General features: G+C 46.1%; 1 protein-coding gene across 5 annotated transcripts in view; it reads left to right on the forward strand.

Annotated features, from left to right (window-relative positions):
• Window positions 1-21,836, forward strand: part of ABCC5 (ATP binding cassette subfamily C member 5) — a 2,124,586-nt gene that overhangs the window by 1,990,270 nt on the left and 112,480 nt on the right. For all 5 annotated transcript variants that reach the window (XM_069618835.1, XM_069618837.1, XM_069618836.1 and 2 more), the window contains one exon: window positions 18,784-18,897. In XM_069618835.1, the coding sequence (XP_069474936.1) occupies window positions 18,784-18,897 (114 nt within the window). The remainder of the gene's footprint in view (window positions 1-18,783; window positions 18,898-21,836) is intronic.

The following is a 21,836-nucleotide window of genomic DNA, read 5'->3' on the forward strand; positions in this document are numbered from 1 at the left end:
CAAACCCGTTCCAGCTAACTTACATGACCATGTACCCATTCCCCTTCCATCCACCTGGAGTAGAGAGGACAGGAGCCCATCTCCTGCTGCAACCGCAGCACATCGCAGCCATACCACGAGCCACGTGCTACGAGACACATCGATGCCCACGTTGGGCCTGGCATCCCCCACCATCTATCCAGCATCTGGCCCCCAAGGTGAGCCCCCTGCTGCCCAGCTTGTGTGCCTCCCCTGCAGCTGACGCCACGATCTATAAATCGGCTGCTTTCCTATTAAAAAAAGCCAAGCATGGCCCTAAAATGGCAAGCGCAACGCGGCCCGAAAGTTAGGCTTGCTTTGGTTGCTAAGCAACCTCTGTGTTTGTTTGTTTTATTGGAAAGCTTCCTCTGGCAGGCGGAAGGAAGCCGGCCTCAGGAAGAAGGCCAGAAGGAAAAAGGCCTTGTTTGACGCTTGTGCCCCCATTCCCCTTCCATCCACCTGGAGTAGAGAGGGCAGGAGCCCATATCCTGCTGCAACCGCAGCACATCGCAGCCAGACCACGAGCCACATGCTACGAGACACATCAATGCCCACATTTGGGCCTGGTTCCCTCACCATCAATCCAGCATCTGGCCCCCAAGGAGAGCGCCCTGCTGCCCAGCTTGTGTGCCTCCCCTGTAGCTGATGCCGCGATCTATAAATCAGCTACTTTTCTATTTAAAAAAAAGCGCCTGGCCCTAAAATGGCCGGCACAACGCGGCCCGAAAGCGAGGCTCGCTTTGGTTGCTAAGCAACCTCTGTGTGTTTGTTTTATTGGAAAGCTTTGCCGGCAGGCGGAAGGAAGCCGGCCTCAGGAAGAAGGCCAGAATGAAAAAGGCCTTGTTTTCCACTTGTTCGACCGGTGAGCGCCGCTTACCGCCTGATCCATATTATAAGGTGACCCTGACTTCCACCAATGGTACTAATTGTCTTTGAACTCACTCCTTCCGTGTTCCATCCTAATCCAACCCACGTTATTGACTTGCCTGTATTGGTCGCTTACAAATGTCAACACTCTCTTCTATCACGGCTCAAAACTCTAAATAGCAGTTTGTAGAAACCGGCCAGCACTATGTACCTATCACTATTACTGTAGTAATACTACTACTGATTTCCTGGGTTCTATCTAACAGGGCTACACTCTATTGTAGTAGCACAACAGTACTGATTTGGCAAATCACACTATTTTCAACCCAGCTTATTGTGCGTACCATACATATTACGCCATCTCTGAAATTACCCTACTGCCTATAAACTGCCCACTGCCCCAATGTTGATGCAGCCTACCACTTGTACTTTACCCTTGCGCTAAATCCGAGTTGTACTGCTGCATACAATTCACCCGTTGTGTGGTTCTTGAACTAGCCTATTGTTTATATCCAAATAATTCTGAAACAGCCTATTGTCCATAGCCTGCCCATTGTGCTATTTTGTGTACTAGCCTACCGCATGCCATGTACCCAGTGTGTTGTTTTTGAACTGGCCTACTGATTATATCTAGATAATTCTGAAACAGCCTATTGTCCATAATCTGCCCATTGTGCTAAATTGTGAACCAGCCTACTGCATGCATTTTTACCCTTTGTGCCATTCTGATCCAGTTTACTGCATGTAAATTACCAATCAGACCAATTTGTGAACCAAGAAACTGCATGCAAGATGTCCCACTTGTGGTAACTAATACACTATTGCTACCAGCACGCCCACTCTGCCACTTTAGACACCCCTCAGTTTTTCTGCCCTTAGTTAACTCATAGACTTACCTTACCAGCCTACTGACAAATCATCATGTCCTCTTTCCACAGAGCCACCCTGGCCCTGCCTCATTCCTCCCCCTAGTTCACCAGACCACCCACTCATTTTGCTCTCTGCCACCTCTCCCACCCACACTCAACCTCAAACCAACTAGTACAATACCCTTAAACACTGCCACTTTTGAACCTTTCAGCCCTCTCGAATGGATACATCGCTTCGCCACTCCACCTACTCCTCTCATCCCACTCTCAAATCCACTCCAGGAACCAAAGACTAGGCTCTTGTTTCCTCAACCACAAAACCATCACCCGGCCCAAAAATCCTCAACCTAACTCCCAAAACTGTACCACCTCATTGCCCAATACAACACCCCATTAATTTTAATGTGAACCTGATTTCACTCAACACTACTTCACAGCCATCTAATATCAAAGGAGCCCTTAACGCTCGCTCCCTTGTGGCCCATGTCTCTGAGATTGCGGATCTTATCGTTACAAACAGCCTTGACTTCCTGGCTGTCACAGAAACCTGGCTACACCAAGCAGCAGGACCTGCCCTCTCCCTTGCCCTACCTGAAGGCTACACCATCATCAGGGCAGACAGAACTTTGGGCAAAGGCGGAGGAGTGACCTTCATTGCCAAAACCCAACTAGCCCTCAGAGCCATTCCCTGTGCCAGCTTCCCCTTTGCAACTCCTGTCGGTGAAACTAACCCTCGCACCCTCCCAAACAATTCTCCTGCATCTTATCTACTGCCCCCCGGCCCTTCCCCATCCTTTGAGGAGGACATCCTAAACCTCCTTTCTACTCATACCAAACTTGGATCCCAAAGTATCCTTTTAGGAGGTATGAACCTTGGCCTCCTATATCCTAATGATCATCACGCCCTAGCTCTGAACAACTCGATCTCTAACTTGGGCTTCATACACAGAGTCAAAACACACACCCACTCCAAAGGTAGAACGCTGGACTGGGTCGCCGACCTGGACTGCTCTATATCCATTACCCTAATTAACCCGTAGCCTGGTAAGACCATCATTTCATCCTATTCTCCATCCCTGGACCTTCTCCAACCAAAACCACTTTAGCACCTCCGACGCTATCCAGAAACTGTCGCAACATAACCATAGATAGCCTCCAGCCACTTATCAGTGACATCCTTAATGAGACCAATTTCCGCAACCTTGATCCACCTAATTTGGTAGATTTATACAAAAACACTCTCAAATCTGCACTGGATCTTGCAGCCCCACTTAAACTCAGAAAAGCCAAACCTCTAGCTTGCCCCCAAACTAAAAAGTCTCAGAAATATAAAAAGATCAGCCGAATCCACCTGGCGCAAATCGCCCTCCATCATAAACAAAACTGCACTTGTCAGCGTCTGCTACCTACAAAGCAGCTATCCTCGCATCCAAAAAAGAAACATATAATTCCAGAATCCAGAATGCAAATTCCAGCTACAAGGAACTATTCGGTGTACTAAAAGAGCTCGAATCCCCTGCACCACCCACACAAGACTGCATCAAGGATGCAGAGTGGTGTACTAAAATCCAACAAGCAGTCGCAGATAAAATCACCATGCTCCAAAATAAGATCAGCGCTAAAAAAGCAAGCCTTTCCATGGGAGCCCAACACGCCTCTGACCCAGAGAAAACACCGCACCCGTGCACTCCCTTCAGCTTCTCTCAAGTCACCCCAAAGGAAGTTGAGGTCATTATAAAAAGTCTGAAACCTTCTCATTGCCAAGGAGATATTTGCCCTGCCACCGTGATTAAAGAAGATGCCAAAGACCCAGCTCCCTTCATCACCGCCCTAATTAACTCCTCATTCGCCACCAACCAAGTACCCAACAACTTTAAGGAAGCCTGGGTTATGCCCCTACTAAAAAAAACAACCTCGATCCAAATGTCCCCACTAACTACAGGCCCATCACCACCGTCTCATTCTTTCTAAAAATATTGGATCGGGTGGCCTATCTGCAAATACAGAAACACCTAGAGGAAAATGAACTCCTGGGACTGAGACAGTCGGGTTTCAGACCCAGACATGGAACTGAGACAGCCCTCCTAGATCTTAAGATTCAAATGGACGAGGCAAAGGACAGTGATAAACTAGCAATCCTCCTACTCCTAGACTTATCCGCGGCCTTCAACCTCATCGACCACCAAATCCTCACCAAACACCTTAACACTGCGGCAGCCTTCTCCTCCAATGCATCCGATTGGGTTAAATCATTCCTATCAAACAGGACGACTAGTGTCTTCTCCCCGTCAGCTTCAGCCAACCCCACATCGATACTCTGCGGCATCCCACAGAGATCCTGTGTGTCACCCACACTCTACAATATATTTACAAAGCTACTTTTCGACCGACTAGACAACTTGGGTGTCATCTACACTAACTATGCAGATGACACTCAAGTTCTCATCCCGCTCACTGGCTGCTACAACCATGATTCCAAACTACTAAACACCATCTACCTCGAAATCCAGGCCTGGATGGCTACTAACAGTCTTTGCCTCAATGACGACAAAACAGAGTTGATGATCGTGGGGACTCAAGCACGCCTGAATAAACTCAACATCAAATACTCATCTTTCGTCATCGACTGCAAATTATCAATGTGTCCAAAGAAATAAAAACATTGGGGGTCTACCTCGACTCAACTCTCTCGCACAAAAAACAGGTAAACAGTGTGGCCTCCTCCACGGCCTATATCAACAAATTGATCTATAGCTGCAAAGCTTACCTCTCCACAAGCAGCTGCTTAACTCTGGCTAGAGCACTTGCTCTATCTAAACTCGACTACTGCAACACTCTCTTCCTGGGCTCTTCTGAACATAACCTGAATAAACTCCATATACTTCAGAATAACTCTCCGAGAGCAGCGCTCAATCTTCCCAGATCCTGCCACATCATCTCTCACAGACAGAACGCCAATTGGCTATCCATCCGTGACAGAATCACACTATGCACCTTGGCCATCACACACACATGCCTCACAAACTCAGCTCTGAAATACCTGGTGTTATGCAGAAACCTGTGCAGTTCCCTCTGGGACCACTGCAAAAGATTTAAGACTACAGGTGTTTGGCAATAAACCCACTTGGTAGCAGTCTGTACCACACAGATTCACTTGGTAGCTGTGGCTGAGCAGTCAGACTTCCCTCAAGAAGAGTTAGGCAGTATACAGAGTATTCACAATAGGTCAAGAGACCACAATAGAACAAGTAAACACTGACCAGGGCTTGGTGTAAAAGAGATATAATTATTTATTTAAAAACCACATCTAGAAAAACACGCAGGCACTAATAGTAAGCAATTCAAAAACACGGGCACTAAAATATATACACTCCCTTAAAAGAATATTAGACAAGTCTTAAGTAAAGCCCCACTTATTTTCAGACAGCGGTGAGCGCTTAAAGTAGATGGCACTCTAATAGTTCGTTTTAAAAAGGGAGAGAAAAGCAGAGAACAAATTGAACAGATCCCAACACTTTTACAAGAACATTACAAGAGAGGAAGGCAAAGTACAACCGTGAATTCAGAGTCAGTAGGCTGGATCCGCTTTAAGAGGATCGAAACAAAATGTGTCCAAGGTCACACGGTTGCAGTGCACAAAAAGTCTTGTAATGGTTCAAAAAGGAGTTGGACCAAAGAAAGGGACCAGTTAGAGGGTCAAGGCGGCCAGCCCAGTCCAGAAGGTTAAGGAGTTATTATTACCTTGTAGCAATCTTTAGAAAGGGAGACCTGGCGGACACGGTACCTTAAAGTGGTGAGAACACTCCAGCGGGGGCAGTTGTTCCTGGCAGCGGATGCAAGGCGGTGCTTCATCCGGGGGAAGAGAGGATCTCGTCGTGGAGGAAGACAGGAGTCCGTTGCATTGCCAGGGAAGAAACCAGCCGCTGAGTTGCTCAGGTACAAGGAGCGGTCCGTTGATTCGCGGTTCAGTGGTGAGTGGCTATCCGGCCGCCGGGGTGCTTGGCACGGGCAGTTCGACCACAAACCGGTCTGGGGTGCGAAGAAAAGAAGGTAAACTGGTTGTGCCCACCAGTCAGGGGAAGAAGCCTCTCCAACCGGGAGATCTTCTCTGTCGTCGGGAAGTGGTGAGTCGGTTCTGCAGGGCTCCTCCGGTGGTGTCGTCGTGGTAGGTTGGCTCAGCTTCTCGTTCGTCAGATTCTCAGGTCCTGTGGCGACTTCTGAAGTTCCAGTCCCCAAATCCCTGCTTTTATGCAGCATACCCTTATTCACTCAGCCTAGCTGTCAATCAAACATGCTAAGTGGTGAGCCGGCCGGCTCACCACTTGGGCCAATCACACAAGAGTGCGACTTGAGTTACCAAGGTAACTCAGTCCAGGGTGCCTAAACCCCCTCCCACACCCTCTGTGGTACCCAGACAGAGTGACACCACTTTTGGAGGCTTCTGTGGAGAAGCACGCCAAAAAGTGGAACAAAGGGCTCGACTTGGGTTGGAGTCACAGAAGAGAACACAAACGCCATTTTAGAATCGAGGCTTGGCAAAAAATACCAACCAGAGAATTAATATTAATTAAATAAACCAGCGGTATGTTCGAGGCTATGAGAATTAAATAATTAAAGTTGGTAGCCTCGAACAATGGGAAAATCCCATAGAAAAATATTTGCGGTTGAATATAAAAAGTAGTTTCCACTGCCACCAGCCAAAACTCGATCAGGGGGGACGGAGACGTGCCCCCCCGACTAACAGACCCCAGGGCAATCGAATTGCCCCGACCAGTACGTCCACAATATGATGGTTTGTACTGGTTTCTGTTAATAATTTGGGACTAGTAAAGCCAATGGTGACTTTACATGCCCTGGGAGACAGTACTCAGTCCCAGGGTATGGAGTCTATGGTGGGGTGTCACTATGACACCCCTGTGTTACTGCACGGAGGGTGCTGTGTAACACACATAGTAAAAACACATGAGACCCTATGGAGTAAAGGACCCATAGCCCATAAAACACATAAGCAGTCAAAGGAACACCATAAATCATGTCCAAGAGTTGGAAAAGAGTCTCACTCTTGGCAGGAGGAAAAAAACAAACTCCAGAAATCCAGCAAAGCTGCTGGGGGACTCACTAGGTTAGGAAATTCAGCCTAAAGAGAGAATTCTCCCTAACACCTGGCGTACAAATTCTGCAAACACCAACCTACACGCACTACCAGATCATCTCATTCCCACAACCTGACGGTACCGAGATTCACTCTCAAAACAGCCGGAGGAACTAGCTTCCCAGTACTTGCCGCCAAATGCTGGAATTCCATTCCCATCCCTCTCAGACAGGAACCTTCCTTCCTCACCTTTAAAGCTAAAATAAAAAAATGGCTGAGCAAGTAGTCTCGCCACTAAGAGACCTCACCACGTAAACTCACCACTGCTTATTTATGATTTGCCACTCTTTTGTCTGTCATGACGTATGATCTGTTAATCATTTGTCTGTCAAACCAAACTCTATGCCTTTGATCTCATACCAGACCCACCTGTAACCAGGGTCCCTCTCTGTATTTTATATTTGACTGTAACATGAATGTATTGCACTTCTCTGTATGTAACCACCAAGTTTCTCAAGCGCCCAGTTACCCCAGGGTTTGGTGCGCGATACAAATAACAAACAAATACAAACAAAAATACAAAAAGATGTGGTCTGGGCCACGGCCATCACGTTCCTACGGCATGTGCCGTGGCAGGTCATCAGCAGGGCGGCTTCCTGGGCCACCCCTTCGGCTTTCTGTAAACACTACTGTTTGGACACCCCCTCTAGGTCAGACACGGCATTTAGGCAGGTGGTTCTAAGAAACCTGTTTTCTTAAGGAGGGGCTCCTCTCCACCCTGGGGCTACATTCAGTTGTAATCGCCTATACAGTATGGAGGAAAGGGGACGGGATTTAAGAGTAATTAACAGTTACTCACCATAGTGACTAACATACTCTTAGTCCATAGTCCCCTTTCCTCCATACATCCCACCATCCTCCCCCTAATAATACTGGTGTCATTAGGCAATGCCTATCATTGTCGACGTGTCAATGGGGACTGAGGAGTGGCACCTGTGGGCGGAGTCAGGTGAGTGAATGCTCCCAGGGCCGCGCGCCTCTAAATTTAAAGGGGAAGATTTTTTCTGGTGAAAAAGGTTCCGTCTCCCGTCCCTCGCGAGGGACACCCCTTACAGTATGGAGGAAAGAGGACTATAGACTAAGAGTAAGTTAGTCACTACAGTGAGTAACTGTTAATTTTCACCTCCTCACGCGGCGGGATTTAAAGTTATTCTTGTTGGATGCTTCCCTTTCTTTTTTCTTCCAATGTTCTAAACCTCCTCATATCCTTTTGCATTGGTGATTGCATTTGTTTTAAGCTAGGTCTTTGCCCTACATTATTTTTGTGTTTCGTAGTCGTATCCATTTGGCTCTCAATCTTAGCCCATTCCGAGCTACTCCTACTCACATCCTTCCAGATGTCATACTCTTGGTCTTTCTCAATTTGTTCAATAAGATCACTCAGCCCAATCTCTGAAAGAGCTACTATTTCCTCCTCTCGCACCGTCTCCAATTAATTCAATACTTCTTTAGTCGACTCCACTGCTGAGAGGATTCATTCTTTCATTGCTCGCTTAGCTGTGGGTCTATTGTCAGACGGTGGGGATGAGCGTAGATTTCTTAAGAAGGCTCTAGAGCCATTAGACTTTCTCTTGGTTGTCCCCGACATATTTTTAGATGTTTCCATATGTTGCATGTTTTTCTTTGAGTCCTTTGCTGGAACTTGAATGCCTTCAGGGGGCTTACATGACTTGAACATTGAAAAAAGTTTTCATCTGCAGTCGATTTCTTGGGCTCCGGCTTGTCAGGCAAAGTCAAACCTGACCTGCAGGCACACTTTTCTCTTTTAATACCCCTGCATCCTGGGGGCGGGGGCTGATCTTTCCACCAATTGTGAATTCTTACATTGTGCCCTCATCCATTTGCAATCGGATGATAAAGCCTCCATCATCAGATATTTATCCAAAGTTTCCCTCTTAGCAAGATCGCATAGGCGATTTTGCCACTTAGCAGATGCTTCCGCCTCCTTGTCTAACCGGGAATCCAACGTGCTTGCCAAGGATTCCTGCCCTACCAACTTTTTAGACATTGCCGCAATAAGGGAGGACTGATCCTGCAAGCTACTACATAAAGTCTTGTAGAGCTTTATAAAGGGCAATAAAGATGTTGATAGGGAGGCCATTATGATTTGTTGGAGTTAGGCCCGATCTTCACTTCCCTACTCCCTCTGCTCTCACCAGGACACCCAGAACGTTGATCAGAACGTTGATGAGAGGAAACAGATGAGATGGTGGAAGAGGCATTTTGCCCATCCACGAACACTTGATCGTCCATGCTTTCAGCAGCCGAGGCCCAACTTGTTGGTTGTTCATTTCGTTGTCCTCCTTCCCAAACCATTCCCGGTCCATCCACTCCTTTCAGCTTGTGAGCTCCGTCCATCTCCTCCGTCAACACCTTGGCCCACTCCTCTGTTTGCTGTGGAACAGATCTTGACTGCGCCAAGCTCACCACTCTACTTGGACAAGCGATTATGACCACCCCCTTCAGAGGCTTGTAGTTCCACAGCAATGTCTTGCTTGTTTTAATGATTTTTCCAAGACCAGCAGTCGTTACTTAACTCTTGATAAGCTGAGCCTTTTCTGGTGGGTGGTCTTAATGGTTAGATCTGTGAGCCCTTTAGCCAAGTGGGCTGCTAGGTCTTAGTTCTCACCACTTGCTGGACACCATAATACTTCTGCCCGCTCTCTTGTCGACCTTTTAGCCATGTTCTTTTTTTTTTTATTTACTTCTGGTCTTTCCTTCCTCTGGCCTTTTTCTGCCAACTTCCCCTAGCTCGAGTTGATGGTTTCAATGAGACTCGAGCAAGAATGTAATCTCTTAGCAGAGTTCAACGATCGTTCTACTTATAAGCTTTTCTTAGCTGGTTCCCTATCGGGCCCGTTGTTCGCTGGCATTCCGTTGTCGGTGTCAGTGCACCTTGTATCCTCCGATGCTGCCCCTCCTGTAAGCTTCGAGCCCGCCTGCTCAATAAACGGTCTCACACCCACAACCCCCGCCCCACCTCTCCCTACTTACCAAGCATTTTGCTCGGGGAGTTTGTATTTGGGGCCGGGGGGGTGCCTTTCCCCTGAGTCATCTCTCGCTCCAGAACCACATCCTCAGCATCAATTGTATTCACAACGGTGACACCACGTCTTACCTGGAGATGTGTTCGAATCGCGGGAGGGCTCGTTGACGTCAGCTTCAATAGTTCGATATCTATATTTATTATGCTTACCTGCGACCACCGGCTAACTCCACTTGACTCTGCTTTGCAGAGGAAATAGTTTTTATGTCCTGGGGTAGCCGAGGCAGGAAGGCAAGAAGGAGGGGTTCCAAAAGTCCGCCAAATATCTTCAAGCAACAGCCAGCAGCGCAACTCCACATCAATAGGAACCACACTAACTCCACTTCACCCCACTAAATGGGTTGTTAAGGCGGTTGCATTTGCATGTGCGCTGCTGGGCATCAAACAGCTTTCTTACTACCGAACAGCATATACCCTTATGGGGCACAAAGGTTAAGGGTAGAATGTAAAGAGAAACCCCCACCCCACAGTCGCACAGGACACATATCAACAAAGGTGTAGAAAGATGTAAAATGGGTCCGCATAGGAAATATAATTCTGACTGGCCCTTCTGCTTCCTATATACAACTGCACAATAGCAGGTGTCTCTTACACGCTTGCAGGGTCTAGAGGGGCAGTCATGAGGGACCGCGAAGGACCCAAACCCCAGGCCACTTCCCACTCACTCACTGATTCCGTTCTCGGCCGAAACGGACCCAAATTCCGCACACGCAGCACAGCACTGCCCCTCGTCCCCACGGCCCCCTATGGCAGCCGCGCGTTCGTGCTCTGATGGTTGGGGCCGGTGTTCGGTCTCTGGTAGTGGCATTCACAGCGTTCACTGCTGTTACAGGAAAGGACCTCAAGGAAAGAGCCTGTAGCTGTCAAGTCGCACTGAACTATAAGTAAAGGAACTTAAATATAAAGCAAGCATTATTGAATATTGAACTAAAGGAAAGCTTTGAGAAGCTTACAAATTAAATGAAAGCAAGTGTGATACACCAATAACGGACATTTAAAGACAAAGGATAAATCTTTGAGTAAGGTAAAGCCAGTGATGAGCGCTCATGAAGTTGAGTTGTGTGGAAGAACACACCGTGGCAAAGCCAAAAGACTGTCAAGGAGAATCCAAAGTGAATGTAAACCAAAGCACAGGTGCAGTGAAAGAGAAACCTGTGTGTGCAAGAAAACCTAGGGTTATCTGTTGCGTGACCTGTAATAGGTGGACTGTGTGGTCCGACAACTGTGCCTAGACCGAGGATTCCCTGTCTGGAAAAGCCAAGGAAAGTAAAGATAAAGAATTTCCCCTTGTGAATTAGATTGCTGAGGTGAATGCGAACGCTCGCAATCTGTATTAACCTTTGAAGAGCCTGAAGGATTATAAAGTTGACCTGGAACTGGTTTTGAGAATTAAGAGACTTGAACTGATTGTGAATTTGCAAGCTGGAAGTGCTGACGTCTTGGGAAAGGGAAACCCAAGACTTTGTGAACTGTGTTGTTGGCTTGGGGAAGGGAACCCCAAGTCTTTTTGGAACTGCTTTGAACTTGGTGAGGGAGAGCTAGAAAGTAAGCAAAGAGCCAGAAGAAGCTCAGAACTTTATTTGGAACACTATTTCTTTTCTTCCGACATCCCTACACATTGTTTAGCTTTAGTTGTGATGGCAAGCATAGGTTTTGGACACAGACAGACTTTTAAGTTGAACTTAGCCACTCAGACTATCCCTAGTTTCTTTAGGAAGGGAAATCCCACCTTCGCATAGGGCAAGTTAGGCCTTAAACCATCCTGACATTTAAGAAAATAAGTGTTTTGTGTGAACCTTGAATTTGTTGTCTGTGTCTTGCTTCATGATACCTTCACACTAGCGGCATGGCATGAGGCCACAGGAGACACAGCAGGTACCATAGGAGAACCGCTGCGAAGCCAGCAGCAAAGTTACCGGAGAAGCAGTCGTGCCAAATAGCAGTGGTCTTACCGACGAGTGAAAGCAGAGTTGTTAGGAGAGCTGAGAGAAGATCTGCAGAGCAGGAAACGCTGTTCCAGAGTAAAAGAGTAAAAACTTCACTGCAGCAACTTGCCACGGGTCGAGAACGCTACCAGATACCAGTGAGTCTGCCCAGAGCCATTGGGGACCCTGGGCGTAGCGACAGGCATGTGGGCAATTCAGAAACTATTTTGAATAGCGACCAAGTGAAATACAAAGACAGAATGTGCACAAATCCTCATGTATGATATGTCAATACGGAGACATTTTGAGCAAGTGTTATCATAAGCAAATGAATGTTGATGAAGAAGTTAAGGCAAAACTTGAACAAGTCTCCATATATGAGATATCAATGTGGAGAAAGTTGGAACAACTAATACCTCAAGCCAATTAAGTATAGACAGTGAAGGAATACAACTGTGCTACACTGAAAGACAGTGAGAACATAGAAAGAAGGCCTGGTGAAAGAAGCACACCAGGCAGTGAGCCTTTGGGGGAAAAATACCTGGCGGAGAAGCATACCAGAGGATCTATAACACCCCAGAAGGGGATTCCTGGCAGGTTAGTACACCAGGAAATCAATTTGAAATATACAAAATAATAAGATGTTGTGAAAAGATACCTGGCAGGAGATTATACCAGTGGATCTAAAGAACCTATTGGAGGATTCCTGGCAGGGGATTATACCAGGGGGTCATCCTTAAGACATTGTTGGGTAAAAGAGACAATTTTGCCATCATTATGGAGTTGCTGTTTAAGAGAGAGACTTTTACCAGCCTTAAGGAACCATTGTTTGAAAAAGGCACTTTTGGCCATCCTACCTGAAATTTACAGGGGAAGGGAACCACCCTTTGCATCCAAGGATTATTTTATTGGATTTATTTACTTGCTTTAATTCTGAACACGTTTTACCAAAGTTAAGTCAGAGACATTTCCTTACACCCTTAGTTGTTCATTTCTAGTGTGAGGTTCAGATTAGTATGTTTTGAACACAAGGGCAGTGTATATAATTTTGATGATGAGACACAGACTGATCTTTAGTTTTAGTTTCCTAGGTAGGGAAACTCTCTATATGATAGGGACAGAGAGACCTTTATCCAAGCCTTTTATTTTAATAAAGATGTCTGATGTTGAAAACTCTACCACTTTGTGTCTGCTTCTCATTTCTGAGCCCTCACAGCTGTCACATATATCCGTACTTGGACAACTGGCCAATTCGAGCCAGTTCTCCAGAGAATACCATGGTCTCCTCTCATAGACTAATACAAATACTATTCAACATGGGTTTACACTGGTGCCGGTAGGCTTACCTGGTATTACCCAAATTGTTTGTTTACAATTGTTCGAATGAACAATTGACTGAATTTAAAGGGTCACAATATATACGGTCAATTGTGAAAAGGTCAATTGTGACCCTTTAAATTCGGTCAGTTGTTCATTCGAACAATTGTAAACGAACAATTTGGGTAATACCAGGTAAGCCTACCGGCACCAGTGTTTCCGGCCCGGCACAGTACATCTCTGCGGGCAGGTGCTGTTCCGCCTGCCAGGTCTGTCCCTGGCGGGCGGTACGGCACCCGTCCGCAGAGTTTCACGGAAGCACCGGCACCTTTTTTAACGGTGCTGGTGCATCCGTGGTCCCCATTCCCATTGACATTGACCAAATTGAACCTGGTGGGAAGACCACCTGAAACCTACTTTGGTTTTGCTATTTTTCCTTTTCAAAAGACTATCACATTTTTGTACAGCGTGAGGGCAAGCAAAGGTTTAGACAAAGACAGACTTTTATTTTGGACTATTAGACGACGACGGCCATTAGAAACATCAGTTAAGAGAACCATCCTTTTAGAGTTGGGGCCTGTCAGGCATTCCAATACCCCAGGAACCTTAGTAAATAAAGGTTTCAAAACAAGTATTTTTGAGTCTGTGGGCCTCATTACGACTGTGTTGGTCTAGAAACACTGGTGCCGGTAAGCCTACCGGCACCGGTGTTTCCGGCCCGGAATCAATGTCACAAAGATGGGTTGACTCACCATGGCTGTTCGTATGACCTTCTCCACAGGGCCCTTACAGTGAATTCAAACAACTCCAATGTCTGTGAGTTCCTCGGCGTTCCCTTCCCCAAGCTTTAACTTGTTCACTTTCAGCTTTCCATGCAAAATACAAACTCTATTTCTTCAATAGGCCCTTCATGGTTCCCTTCCCCAAGCTCAGGCATCTTCTAGCTTTCTAAACTCAAAACCCAAAGTCAGTTTCTTCAATAGGCCCCTCAGGGATTCCTTTCCCCAAGCTCAGGCTTTCAAAAAGCAAAACTCGGAATCAGCTGTGGTCAGGATGTGCCTTTTTTCATGTACAATCTTTCCTGCATATAATCCTCTTATGGGGTAGAATCACGGCTTTTGAAAATGCTAGGCTCTTTATTTTCCCTCAGGGTGACCACTCTGATCCTTTGCCCCTCTCTTGGTTCTTTACTTTCACTTCCTTTTGCACTTCTTATCTTCAGGTTCTTGCTGCACCATTTTCCTATGTTCCTTCGCTTTTTCTGTGTACACTTGCACTGACCTTTATTCCTTATCTTGATTGTGCGTCTTGCAAGCTTCTTTCATGCTTTTGCACACCCTTGCACTTGCTTCTTTCTTTTCGGGTCACTCACACCCTTTTTATACTGTCCTTTCCCTCGTGCCTCTCGCACCGTTTCTCACAGGCTTCTGGCTCTCTTTCATTCATAGCGTTTCATTGTCCAACACACACGCGTGTCTTGAGCTTACACTGTTACTTGTATCTTTGTATCTTTTGTTGAACGAACGCCCATTCAAACGCCATCCTCTTTCTTATGTGTTTCTGGCGTTCCCTTGTATCGTGCTCTTCACAACCCGGCTTTACAAAGCTTTCAGACTCTCCCAGCTGACTTTCATACTGCTGCTTCACTCCGGCTCTTTGTTCCGAGGTCACAGTCTCACCACCAGCCGCTCGGACATTCCTGGGCTGTCTCACCGGCCCAGGGGATGAGAATTCACATACACAGGCTCTGCGGGGCACCAGCATGCCTCTCGGCTCTCGTACATGGACCCTTCTTGGCTCCCTGGAGACACAGCTCCCTCGCCACGCTTCTGCCCTCGCCATCCGAGTCTCTGACCTCTGGTCCTGGCCGGCTCTAGCTTCTCGGCTTTCCTCCCAACTCGTTCTCCTGCTTGCTCTCCTACTCGCTCATACATTTGTGTCAGACCACGCCTTTTATAGCAAAAAGACCAGTCAAGTGGAGTCAGGTGTGAATGGTTACTACTGAATGCCTGACCCTGTCTGACTCTATTAGTGGGACAACTTGAGTTTTTTCTATGGTAGGTTGCCCTTACTTTCCCTGTGTTATACCCATGGGTAATCTTTATATATCCTAGTTGCCTCTTCCTCTTCTCAGTATTTGTTGTATATGGGGAGGAGGAGATGGGCTGAGATGGGACTTGACATTGGTGGGGTAGGTTGTTGCAAGGAGATTGTTAAAGAATAGGGGAGTCATAAGGTGTTTGTGAATTGAACGGGACATTAGGGAAGGAGATTGTTAAAGAATAGGGGAGTCATAAGGTGTTTGTGAATTGAACGGGACATTAGGGATTCTTTGGACCTTGTTGTTATAATTAAATGAAATGGCTTCCCCTTGTGGCAGAGTATTCCATCTCTCTGATGTGTTATCATACAAGCATGGGTCTTGATAGTATTCCCTGTATTTTAGATGGGTAAGAGATGGATGGATATTAATACCCTGTTTGACCTTTCTTCTGATTGGGAGTATTGGGGTAAGTATAATGAATGGGTGTTTGTTCATGTTTCCCTAGTCCTAGAGTTGTATTGGAGGAAGGTAACCAAGAAGGAGGAAGTGGGGTTACAAAATATTGTCTAGGTTTTGAGGAACGAGAGAAAAGGTTAACGACATGGTTTGGAAAAAGGTTTAGTTTACCTTTTAGATTGAGGTTTCTTTCTTTTCCTTCCTTCTGAGAGAAAGTCATGGGGTAAAACGGTGTCTGGATGACAATGGGCCTCATTACGACCCTGGCGTTGGACCATGGCGCTAATAGCACCATGGTCCATGCCGGTAACTTACCGATTCCGCCATGGCGGAATGGGGAATTACCGCCCTATTCCGAGGTTGGCGGGCGGTAATTCCCCATGCCACCATGGCCCTTCCGTTCCCATTTTTGCCCCATAGGGCTCAATGGGAATGGGGAAGGCGCTAAGTACGGTGCCGCAAATTGCGGCACCGTACTTGGCACCAAGGTCCCTTTGCGGGGTGGTTTTTAACACCTGCAAAAAGCAGGCGTTAAAGTCTCCAACCCGCAAAGGGACCTCGTAATCAGGCACTAAGGGATTACCGATACGGGTACCCTTACCGGTACCGGTAATCCCTTAGCGCCAGGGTCGTAATGAGGCCCAATATCCTTTGAAGGCGTTCGGGACTTCCTCCTCCTTCTCGACTGTCCCATCTGAATACCGAGTCTCACCCAGGGTATTCCCACGAGGACAACCCCAGTCTCCCCTACCCAGGTGATCCTTCCTCGCCCATCCACCCCCAGGGTTTGGATCTAAGAACAATGGCCCTTGGCTGGCCCCTTGAATAGAGGACTTGGATGGGAGAATACCCCTAGGTTTCTCACACTACCCAGGAGAGATTCGAGGATATTGTCTCAGTGGTCAATCACTTTCTCATGAGAGACTCAATGGCAACGTGGTGGTACCAGCACATACTAGGTCGTCTAGCTTCTTGCGTTCTTACAGTGCTGCTAGCCAGACTCAATACAGTTATAATTACCACTGATTCTTTCAAGGAAGGTTGGGGTGCCACCTTGAACGAGCTGACCATTCACTGCAAATGGAGTACATCAGAAAAGTATTTCCACATGCACTATCTGGCTATTGTTGTAGCATTGAAATTGTTCCATCTTATAAAATACAAGACTGTCCTCATCAGAACAGACAGTTCCACTGCAATGTACTATGTCAACAAGCAGCTGGGAGCAAGTTCTCCAGCTCTATGCAGTGGAGACATGTAATTGGGCTATAACTCAGGGCATTCATCTCAAAGCTGTTAATTTGCCAGGTGAAGAGCACACAGAAGCAGACAGGCTTGCCAGGCTGGGAACCACCTCATACGAATGGGAACTGAACCAGACAGCTCTCGGCGCTTCTCCATCTCTCCCTTTCTCTGAGTGACTAGACTGCTCCCTGTAGTCGTTTCCCACTTTGATCTTCAGGACTCGGTGCTTCTCTCTCGGTATTACCATTGTGTTTCTACACTGGGTGACATGGACTCTTCTTCGTTCCAGTCCTTGAGTCAATGTCAAATGGGTAGTCCCTATTCTTCCTCGTCTCAGTACTTCGCACAAAGGAGGTTGGATTTCCTATTTTACACACATACATGTGGGGTGCTGAAGTGGCCTGTGTATGATAGAATAAGGAAGGGTGTGATTGAGTATGGGAATACTGTGTCTCCCTTGGCTTATGGTCCCTGTTCCCAGAGGGGGTGTCTCTCCCCATGAGATCCTCCCGCTGAGTGCCACCTCCAGGGGGACTATCCGGTAGTGGCCTCACCTCCCTGGCCTCATGAGAAGAGGCTCCCCCTCTGGGAGAAGTGACGACATCCAAGGATTCATCACAATCTATTTAATCTTCCTTTGCCTCCCTCCCAACTTTACCTCCTTATTATTTACTACTGATTTCAGGCCTACAGATCTATGAGAGATATGTGCTCCAGATGAGCAAACTATTTGCTGGAGCACTACAACTTTAGCTTGGTATTTTCTGGACATTCATGTGCAAGCTTTGCATCCTCTCTAAAAAGAAACCTGATGTGTTCATAAGAGGAGCAGTTTTTAAGGCACAGTGGTTCGACAAAGGATTTGATTTTGCCATTCAATCTGTGGGATAGTGTGTCCCCAGTTGTGTTGCCACTACAAAGATGTTTACAATACACTCCTATTGAGAACATTGGTAGACTACAGAGAATAAACAAATGGATTTCCTGTTCTGGATTCTGGAACAATGAGGCGTATATGAATATGTGAAAGAACAACCGGTTGAAGAATAAGTGATATAAACTCTCATCCCCATGGACAAGCATACACAAACACTCTTCACTTCATCAAGTGTTTTTCAGACACAAGAATCCCTCTTTCTTTCTACAGGAACTGACATTAACCTTTGGCATCACCACAAATCTCTATGTGCACCACATTTATATTAAATGGTTTCTTGCCATCTATGTTCTATTGCAGGATAGTGGGTGCTAACTGCCTATTAATTGTTGCTTGCTTATGTGGTCTCAATAAAAAGATCAGCTGTTAAGCACACATAGGGCCTCATTACAAGTTTGGCAGTATTTCGGCTGTAAATCCACGGCAATACCAACAAACGGAATTACCGTTACTGCCACTTGGGTCTGTGGGTTTATCACAGGATTGCAAGTGGTGGTTGCCGGTATAAATCCCCATTTTCTGGTGTCCATAGGAGTCCACTGAGCTTTTTGGTGGAATTAACACTGGCAGAATTGCGTGGTAATTCCTGCGTGGTAATTCCTATGATTTTGGAGGTAAATCCTCCACTTTGCCTAAAAAAATCTGCAGAATTACCACTCTGTTATTCCGCCAGTGGGAATTCTGCCAATTTACCACCACTTGGTCACATTTCAGTTTAGTAGTAGTAGGACATCATGTGGAGACTGTAATCCAGGACATCTTTTACTTACAACCCATGTTTTCTCTGTACAAAGGAATAACTTTCAGAAAATGTGTTAGTATACTGCATATTGCCTAATTTCCGTTCAGCTCAAACGCACATCCTTCTCTATGGTTTAAGATTCTATCATCTTTTAACACCATGCAGATCACTCAACTACCTCAGAAGCTGGAATCTGAAGTGATGGACAGTGGGGAAAACTTCTCAGTGGGTGAACGACAGCTGCTATGTATTGCAAGAGTTCTACTGCGCCGGTGTAAGGTAAGGAATGTCTGCTTAGTAATATCTGTTCAAATTACTATAATGTTTGAGTGGGTCATACATAACTAGTTAAAGGAGACCCAATAACAGAGACTTTCTCAAGCGAGGAAACTGATGGCAAATGATTATTGGACAGTGATAATTGACTCTTGGTGAGTACGAAATAGTATGTTGTGTGCATGCTGATAGATGGAGTGAGTGGCTTTTGTATGCCTGGCAGGTAGCAAGCAACTTGACATTTTACTATTCTTTTCTTGCAAGAGATGAAATATTAAAAATACTATGAAATTATAGATTTTAAACCCCATATGTGTTATGTTTCCTGTGTGGCTTTGTCCGAATTGCAGGTCTCTCCCTAAAGAAAGAGTCACATTATATCTGTACTTAATTTTAAAATGCAATCCCCTTCAACAACCTGCAGAGCATGCTGATGGTATCCTTCAAAATCCTGTAACAAATAAAATAGCAAGGACTATCACTGCCATGTATATGAATCCTTTGAAAATACTGGGACGAGGAAGAGAAATGGAGTTAGGAGGATCACCAGAGCTCGGAAACCAACGCAGCGCTCTAATCATTGGAAAGAAGCTTTAGCTGCCGGGGTATTTAAAAACCTGATAGCTGAAGGATATGAGAGAGAAGCTGACAGGAACAGGTTGCTCCCGATGGGTGGAGAAGGCCTGGGAAGAGCTCTGCTACAGTTGAGAGCAGGTGAAGAGCGGGAAGCTAGGGTAGTTATGCCTGAACGAGGAAGACAGCAGGAACCTTTGTTCCCCGTATGTCGGAAAACCAGAGGACAGGCAGCGTGAGGCGAGAGACAGCATGAGGCTATCAAAGGACACCGGGAAGCAGACGAACGGCGAAAAGGGAGAGGGATGCTCCATCAATCGGTCGGCGAACCGCTGTAGAAGCCCACCAGCACAAAGCACACCACAGCAGACCGGTGAGCCCAGCGCGAAGAAGTTAGATACCGGGTACTTCATTGCGAATGTCGTGCAGCCTGGGAAGCAATAAAGGAGTTGATTTGGAGGCTTTAAGAAGGAGAAAGAAAGCCATGAATGGACAAGCAGAGGGTTGTGGACCCAATACATGGGGGGAATATGGAAAAGACTTAGGCCTGATAAACTGTGTAAGTCTGGCACTCGCCCCCTAATTGAAGAAGATGTATGTGAAAGTCCTGGCAGGAGAGTTTACCAGGCGAACTGCGGATCTGGCATTTGCACCCATAAGAAACTGTGAAAGAGACATCCCAAGGAAGACACCATGCCCTTGAGATGTTGCATTGAATATATCTAAGAGAACCTGGCAGGGGAGTATACCAGGTGTTCTGCGAGTCTGGGACCTGCAACAAAGCTGTGACATTTCGAAATCCCAAGGAAAATTCATGCCCTTAGGATTTTACATTCAATGAATGTGAGAGAATCATGGCAGTGGAGTATACTAGGTGTTCAAGTTGTGGTATTTTGAAAAGAGACATCCCGAGGAAGACGTGTGCCCTTAGGATTTCAAATTGCATTGACGGTGGGAAACGACCTAGGGAAAGGAGTCGTTTTCCCTGGACTGGAGTACAACACTTGGAGGAGGGAGTTATCCTCTTGGACCGTACATAACTGGGCTATTCTTTTGACCTTTTGTTTTGGTGGAGAGAAACCTGGGGAAAGGAGCCATTGCCTGGAACTGTAAATATTATCTATTTGCAACTTTTGTTGGAATCATACCTTTCTTTTGAACTTGAACTTTTGTGCACTCTGAAGGCCAAGCACAATATCCTTAACACCTTAGAGTTTGTTTTAGAATGCGAGGGCTAAGATAGGATTTCAGACACAGGACATTTAGCTTTGTACCTCTTGACACAGGACAGACACTTAGTTTTGGTTGAGGTAGGGAAATACCTCCTCTGGTAGGGGCAGCGAGGCATTTTCCAAACCCTTTATTATTTAAATGAATGTTTGTAGCAACCACTATGACTCCTCTGTGTCCATGTCTCAATCATGGTTCCTCACATGAGGCTGATGTTGATATTTTCTATACAAGATAAGCTTGCACTACTACATTCCATGGTTACTTTTTCGTGAGGGAAACATTCACTTCTGCAACTCATGTTCTCATACTCTGTTTGAATCTTTGAAATAACATTCACTGGTGTGACCCATTCTGTAACCAATCTGTTTGAGGAAATGCCCTTCTTTTGAGGCCTATTCTGGCAGTACAACATTAATTCATCGCCTGTTTATTTTTCACAGTGCTTATTGCTGAAAATGTTTTGCTGAACAAAAACATCGGAAAAAATGTATGTTAGGGGGAGAGGGCATATGTGGTGTGGGGTGGTGTATAGAGAATACATAATGGGGAGGGAGAGATTGGGTATAGAGAATACATAATGGGGAGGGAGAGATTGGGTGGGATCCCCCCCAAATACAAAATAAAAATCTTTTCCGGCAAAAACCCTTCAGCAAAAAGTACTACGAAAATAAAATGGCTGATGAATGAACATAGAACCATCCTGGCATACTCTGCGGGGAAAGTTCATGTTGACACATTCTCCGTGTTTGGGAAAAACTGAAATGCTGTGGTTCTGCTTACACTGCTGTTGCACATGATGTGACTAGTTCTGTCATTGAAATGTGCAGTATTGCTGCCCATAAGGTGCCTGTTCTGGCTCAGAGAGAGAAACGTGCCATGATGCCTTACCAAACCCACTGCGGCCATTGCAACATACCTTGAGCGAATGTTCAAACTTGCTTAAAGTTAGAATGGGACAGTCAGGTCCCCCACCCCTTTAAAAGTCCATTTCCAAAGCCTCCACCACCCAGTCACACGCTTGTCGGGCAGGATTTAGGATAATCACATTAGCTATCCAAGAAGAGCACTACCGGGCAAGCTGAACTTTTATGTGTGAGAAAATAAATGTAAAGGCTTCCATTGATGCTGGACGAGTT

Source organism: Ambystoma mexicanum, chromosome 10 (genome assembly GCF_040938575.1).
Source record: "Ambystoma mexicanum isolate Mex_15411 chromosome 10, UKY_AmexF1_1, whole genome shotgun sequence".
NCBI classification, from domain to species: Eukaryota; Metazoa; Chordata; class Amphibia; order Caudata; family Ambystomatidae; genus Ambystoma; species Ambystoma mexicanum.